The 7356-nt window shown below is 44.3% G+C and overlaps 1 protein-coding gene across 2 annotated transcripts in view; it reads left to right on the top strand.

The window, feature by feature from the left end:
- The first annotated feature begins 6816 nt into the window (after positions 1-6816).
- The window catches only part of ZFPM2 (zinc finger protein, FOG family member 2), a 316540-nt gene continuing 316000 nt past the window's right edge, over positions 6817-7356 (top strand). For both annotated transcript variants that reach the window (XM_054193153.1, XM_054193152.1), the window contains exon 1: positions 6817-7097. In XM_054193153.1, coding sequence (XP_054049128.1) covers positions 7058-7097 — 40 coding nt within the window. In that variant the 5' untranslated portion in view covers positions 6817-7057. The remainder of the gene's footprint in view (positions 7098-7356) is intronic.

Below are 7356 nucleotides of genomic sequence, written 5' to 3'. Positions count from 1 at the left end.
TTTCTAATATTTTTAAACTCTTGGTCAAGCGTATATATATGTTGTTGAGCTGTTAGTGCATATGCAAGCTCCTTCACTTACACTGGGCAAACTGAGATGCCCATAATATCTAGTTTGGCTACGCGCAATGATGCAGACACTGCTAATTGCTCCCAGAAGGTGTGCTACGTAACAGTTATGGTGGGAGGGAAGACCAAGGAGAAGAGAAAATGTTGTTTTAGTTCAAGCTCTGCAGCTGAAGTTGCACTCTATACTCATGTCACTACTTTATGAGTGTTGCACTACAAAGTCATAAACACTAATTTGACAATATTAATGTTATCTTTTCAGTGTTATGCTATGTCTACATGAAATACTGCTGTTGGCTTATTTAACAAGAAATAAAGATAGAAATAGAGATTTTTAAAGCACTACAGCTGTCTGTTTTCCCTTTTCCCTTCTGTTTCTGCTATTCTACTATTCCTTGCCTTTTTCTTCCTTGTTCTCCATGTTTCCATTTTCTCCTGTGCTTAGAAGCTGAAAGAAAATTCATGCTACAGTATTGTTGGTATTTCTGAGAAAGGTGCTTCTCTCAGAAGCCTGGACTGTAAAGCGTTAAGACTGCGCTAAGGGTAGTATGCTCCTGGGGAGGGTAAGGCCATGGAATGCAGAGAAGTCCTCTGACTTGTAAGAGAACTGGCCTCTGAAGCCCATGCACGTGCCAAAATGGTAAGTTACTGCTGCTGTGGGCTGCACAGTCTTGCTACTGGCAGAAATTTGCAGTGTGGTGTGGGATTATATACATGTTTCAGTAGATTTCTAAGTTTTCAGTGGCCATCTGTAAGCAGTGGGGGTGAATGGGCTGCATTTCAGACAACCGAGGCATCCAGAAATATTTCCTCACAGGACACTGTTCCTTCCACTGCACACTCCAGATGCTGCCATATGCGCGATACACTGTCTCGTTCTGAACATGCAGCCGTGTTTTTAGCTTTCTTCAATCAAAAAGCTTTCTCTAGCTATGCCACAGCTACTGAATTTTCTTTTCCAGCTGAAGGCATGGTATACTACATGGTAGTTTGTGCAAGTCATTTTTGCAGTAGAATTTTGCCGATCTTAAGATATATATATTTTTATAAAGGAGAACATGGATGTCAAAATTAGGAGCTGTTTTGTATGTATAATTTTTCAGAAGTAAATGCAAATTCTTTCCAGGGTATTACTGCAATCCTGTGCAGTGAAAAAGAGTATTTTACATTATTATGAAGAGAATTATGATGGCGATTCTGTGATTCCAATTTGAAGTTGCCCAAAAAGTCTAAGCAGTTTGGTAGACGAACAGTTTGTTCATCCATAAGATTACCTGAGCAATATCACAGAGCATCCAGTCAGGAAATGAAGAATAATCTTTGCCACTATTTCTGGATAACAAATAAGATATAAATTTTAATGTGAGATGAAAAGTATCTTGCATAACTGAACTATTGAAAGAGAGTAGTGATTTCTGCTCTAAATAAATACCTGAAAAAAGACAGGAAACTGACACCAAGAAAATACTAAGCTTTGCACCAACCAAAAATGAACTCAAATCCAGAGAGTGCCCTTTTTAGGAAAAGTCTGCTGAGGAATCCAGAAAGTTTCTGAGGTCACCATTTATTTCTATGCCATTCTTCCTTCTCCATATGGAGTGGACATGGGTTTTGGCCTCTAAACACTGGCAGATCTCCCAGAATAGATGCAAAGGTCTGGACTATCAACATGGAGTCTGACTCAGCACTGATTCCAGCACTCTGTGTGTCTGGCTTCCTACTGTTGATGTGTTGCTGCATCCATTGAAATCCTGCGGCCAGGAACTTCACTGTAGGGTTATGATCACTCCTAGGGAGTAAAACATTCACAAAAAATGTAGTAGTAATTCATTTCTAACTTGTTTACAGGACTGGTTGAAAGGGCAATCCATATCCACTGGTCTCACCCATTCTCTTTGGTTATTCTCAGATCTTCTGTAGGTTCCTGCGCATGTGAGGAATCTGCCTTGCAGCATTTTTCCTTTGTGTCATCTAGAGGCACACCACACCGGTAGAGCTTTTTCTTCTTTATTTCAAAAGTCAGAAGAAGCTTTACTGCTAAATTCAATCGTCTTTCAGCTGTGCAGTGATATATTTAAGTCTGTTTTCTTGTTGTCTTAGAATCTAAGTATGTCTGGCATGGCCACACAGAAAAATCTCCAAATTATGAAATTACAAGAAACTGTAGTTTTCAAACAGCTGGGGAAAGTACAACTTGTCCCATAGTTGTGTTATAGAGGTATTAATTCTGAGACTTAATAATTTCACGGTCAGATTAATTAATTATGTCACTATTGACCAAAGAAAGGAGAGGAATAAAGTTACAAAAAGCTATGCTGTATATTCTTTCTAACTCTGTGAGTGGTTAATACTTGGAAAAATACCACCTTTTTCTTCCTTTTCATTCAGAGATAAAGAACCTTTGGCTATGATTAAGATCATGAAAGAATCCAAGTCTTTACAAAGGAAATCAAAACCTAAGAGGCCAACAGAACTTACACAATTATATTTTTAACATTACATACTCTTACTGGGTGTTTCAAATGGTCAGTACTTGATTGTGTGCATATCCCAGAAATCAAGCATATTTTCTTCCAAATTCTGTTGCTGCCTAAACCTTAGGATGTCTTCATCATATCAATATCTTCGTATAAAATAGCCTATAACTAGAGTTACATGAGAATTCTGATGTGATTTTGCTCAGTGTACACTCTTTTTCACAAAAAAAATAATATAGGAAATCCATACTTGCTGGTCAAGAGGTTAATTCTGCTGCCAAGAGAATATTTCAGTATTTTAGGATTTCCTCTTCTCGATGAGGCAATTGAAAGGTTGTTTTAAAAATCACTAAGTGTTCTCCAAGGAAGGACATTGTTTTTAAAAGTATGCATGTTATCTATGTGGAAGACAGTTGCTAACACTTGAAGATCATGGAAATCCATGCTGTAATTTTCCCAGTTTCTTTGCCAGAGTACAGGCATTTCAATAATTTAAGTTTTGAACTGTGATAACCATTCAGTTAGAGGGTTTATATAAATCTTCGTAGAATCTTAGAAAGGTATAGACAATTGCAAGGGATGAAGTTCGAGATGATTAAGAAGTGAATCTCTGCAGAGGTTATTTTCTTCTTCTTGAGATACTGTAATTAACTAACAGCATACATCTTCTGGAACGGACTTATACCACCACTGCTCACATCCAGTTATTATTTTGGTTGAAAAGCACTACATTTTTAAACTATTCTTACTCCATCATTCTTAATTATCTGTCTGTACCCTCAGCTTTTGGACAGATAGCCACCATTCCCTCAGTACAAAAACTAGAGACTTTCTTTCCCCTGCCCCCATGCTCAGACGCTGTAGTTGCCCCCCGGCGCGGAGGGGGGTTTGTACCATTCCCCTGGCCATGCTGGCAAAGCACTCTTGTGAGTGCTGGCTGGTTGCAATAGCCAACAGGCGAACCTAAGGAGCCAGCGGGTGGCACAGACACTGCAACCTTGGCGTGGACATCATTAGAGCTACAGGAGTTTAGAAAATTATGCAGTTGCTGGGGGGAGTGTGTGTGGAGGTAATTTGTAAACCTTAAAGAATCTACTCTGAATGACTCTCTCTACAGGATAACAGAAAATGCTGGGCCTGTTCTTGAGCCCTGAGGGAAAGCTACACCTCTTGACTTGTGTCCATACAACTCAAGCCCCTGCCCCACCAAAAGAGCCTTGCCAGTACTGCACACTGGAAGAGCACCAGCAGACCCGGTGCTACTGTAGAGCATCAGGGACGGGCTCAACTACTGCACAGCATCAACGATCCCGTCAGCGCTCCAGCTGTGCCCTGCCCCAGCCTCAGCTGCCAGGCATGGCCTGCCAGAGCTGCTCTTCATCTGGGATACACTACGTGCTACTCCGTCCTGCTAAAGAAAATCAGTAATTTTCATCCACTACTAAAACGCACAAAATGAACGCTTACTGTGAATTAGGGAAAGTCGTTCCTTAACTTAGACCATTAATTACATTTTAAAACAGCAGGCATATGTATGCTTCTTTTTGGAATTTCATAAACAACTTTTTAACCCTTAGGTAAACAAGTTCAAAATACACTGAGAAACACTGAAATGACTAAGTGTAATAATCCTTTAAGTGATCAAACATATATCTCTGAACAGTCAAAGAAATAATACACCTTTATATGTCCTCCTTTGAGCTGACAAAGTAGAATATGGCCTTAATGCCTCAGAATAGACAAAATATGTAACTTAACTTACATTGCTGCTTAAATATTTACGAAAGCAAGAGTCAGCATAATAATGATGCTCTTATGTAATTTACCCTAAACAGTATGTAAGAATAAACACTTACTGGTGATACAGACTCTAGCAGTGCTTCATTTTGCATAGCTGTTTATCACTTATTTATAACTGTTTTATACCACATACAGTATATTAATTTTTAAATTGCAGTTTGTATATTGTCTAAACGTTGGAAACAGGTTACTCAACCCCATTCTTTTACATTTAAACAGCAGTAGGTTTAAAGGTGGTATCTGTCAAATTACCTGGTTAGACTTAAAACATTATGTGGGAGGTAGGCAACAAAATAGAAACAGAACAGAACTGTCGAACTCTATGAAGGAAAAGACATTGCTAATTCTGATTAGGGAACCGGACTGAGATTTAAGAAAATGGTGAGAATGGGTAGAGGTCAAATATTAATTTTAATTTGAAAGATGGGTATCCATTCAAGCCCCTGTTTGACCCTAATTCCGCAACAAAGCCGTAGCAGAGCATTTCATTTGGTGGACTCTTATCATGTTCGTCTATTGCCATAGAACACCTTCTTGAAAACACTACCACTATTACATTGCTACTTAAACATGAGCCTACACCTCAAGGAAAGAAACTGAAATATCAATTTGTCGTACCACAATCACTTCAGCTAAATGGAAAACATTTATTATTTACTCAGATTCTTTAAAGTATCTGAACAACAAACGTTTAACACAGTTGACAGTTTCCATCATGTTCTCTTCTTTAAAAAAAAAAAAGTGGTTTTGTAAATTCACTTATCATTTATGAACATTGTTTTCTAACATAATATGATGGAAAACTTTAGTGCATTGCCGTATTAGGATTTATGCTGCTTTTATGAAGACTTTTGCGATATTGGCCAAATAAATAATCACTGGAAGCTTTGAGAGGTCAAGCTGAAAACTATTTCTGTTGAGAGTATCTGGACCACTGAGGTAAGAGTTAAAGAAATGCTTAACAGTTTACCTGAACATAAATCATTTAATTCCTGCTAGCAAAGCTGTAAGAACACTTAACGTTGTAGTGTCATCTAACACTCATGTGTCAGATCTGAAATTTCTGGAAGCACACTAATAAAGATGTTTCAGTATCAAGTGTCCTTATTTGGCATCAGTGAAATCAGACCGATTTTGTTTTTGTGTTGTTGGGTTCTTTTTTTTCAAGACTTTTGCAAAGTTAATGTTTGACAACAGCAAGAATCGGGTAATGTGCGTGCAGTGCTAAGCAATGCAATGAGGTATAGAAAGCATGGTCTGTTCATAACAGGTCATTTACAACTGTATATGTAAACTAGATGATTTAGGGCATTAAAACAGAACGTTCAAGAGAAATTTTGTCCTGAAGACACAGACTGTAAACGTGAGGATTGCTAGTGGTTTAGCTTTGTCAGAACACTGAACCGGTATTGGGAACAGAAGCGTCAGATATTGGTTTCTATTGTGCAAAAAGCAAAATTTCCCTATTATCGCTACTTAGAAGGGGAAAACTAATTAAAGTCTAGGTACTTTGTTGGCTTATCTTCCTCTCTCATCTAAAAGTCAAAAAGAGACGGACCACGCGGGCAGACAGCGGTGACCACATGGCCGGTCGGCCCCGCCATGCACAAGCTGGTGCCGGCGGCTGGACAACGGCGAAGGAAGAGCACCCGTCCCTCGCCGGGGAAGCCCACGCCGACCCCCGGGGCGGCTCCACCTCCCCCCGCCGCCGCCCGCCGCCCGTTATCCCTCAGCGCTCGCCCCCGGCGACACCCGTGAGGCAAAGCCGGGGTCCCACCGCCCGGCGGTGGCGGGACCCGCTCTGGAGGGCTCTGCCCTCACCGCCCAGCGCCGGGCTCTCCGGGCTCTCCCGGCCCAGAAGGAAGTGTTTACTCTTCCCGCGGAGCGGTGAAGGCGCCCGGCCGGGCCAGGGCAGCCCGGCGGGCTCCCGGTGCGGGGCGGGAGGAGTCGTGCCGGCTGCCTGGCTGCCACGGAGTTTCTTCGCCCGCTCACCCGCCGCTGCCTCTCCCAGGAAAGTTGCCGCTCTCCCCGCCACCGCCCGAAGCCCCGGCAGCGCCGGGACAATTGAAGCCTCCCGCCTCAGCACCCCGCGCCCCGCAGGCAGCCGGCGATTTGCATGCGGACTTGTCTCTGGTAGCAGCCACTGCCCGTCAAGCCTGACGGACAAACGCCCCCCTCTTTCCGCCCCCCCCCCCCCGTCCCGGAAAGCCCCTCCCTCGCCCCCTCCCTCGGCGGCACCTCCCGCCGCCTGTCAGTCGGAGCGGAGCGCGGCGCGGGGAGCGGAGGCGGCGCGGCAACGGCAGAGAGCGGGCGAGAGAGGGAGAGAGCGAGCGAGGAGCCCAGCTCTCCCCTCCCTCTCTCTCTCCCTCCCTCCCTCCCTCCCTCCCTCCCTTCCTTCCTCCTCTCTCCCTCCCTCCCTCCCTCGCTCCTTCCCCTGCTCCCTCCCTCCGTTCTTTCTGCTTCTCTCTTCCCCTCATTCTCGCTCTCCGTCTCACCCACCCCGGTCGCCGTTTCTCTTCCCCTCGTCCTCCGTCACACGCGCACACACTCTTTCCCTCTCCCTGTTTTTCTGTCATTTGACTTTGCATCTCACGGCGGCCACCGGCTCCTCCATGAATCCCGACTACTGATCTGTCACCCTCCCTCCACCCCCCGTCCCCTCCCAGCTCCACTCCTGTACCTGGGGCGAGGCGGGAGCGGCAGCCGAGCAGCATGTCCCGAAGGAAACAGAGCAAACCCAGGCAGATCAAACGTAAGTTTCCTGAGGGGGGCTCCCTCTAACAGACTTTTATTTATCTCGTTCTTGGGAGACGCGAGAGAGGTGGCTGTGGGGAGCAATAGGGGGGTCCGGAGTACGGACCGAACGGTGAAACTTTGCCAGAGAGGCTGAGGATGGGGAGAGACGAGGGGGACAGGAGCGAGAGCCAGAAGCTGCTCTTATGCGGGGCCACGGGCTCCTCGGTGTCCCCTTTCCCGCTCCTTCGGAGCTCTTGCTGCCTCCCCGTAGTCTC

This window comes from Rissa tridactyla, chromosome 2, assembly GCF_028500815.1.
Source record: "Rissa tridactyla isolate bRisTri1 chromosome 2, bRisTri1.patW.cur.20221130, whole genome shotgun sequence".
Classification (NCBI taxonomy): Eukaryota; Metazoa; Chordata; class Aves; order Charadriiformes; family Laridae; genus Rissa; species Rissa tridactyla.
This window is presented reverse-complemented; position numbering and strand designations above follow the sequence as displayed.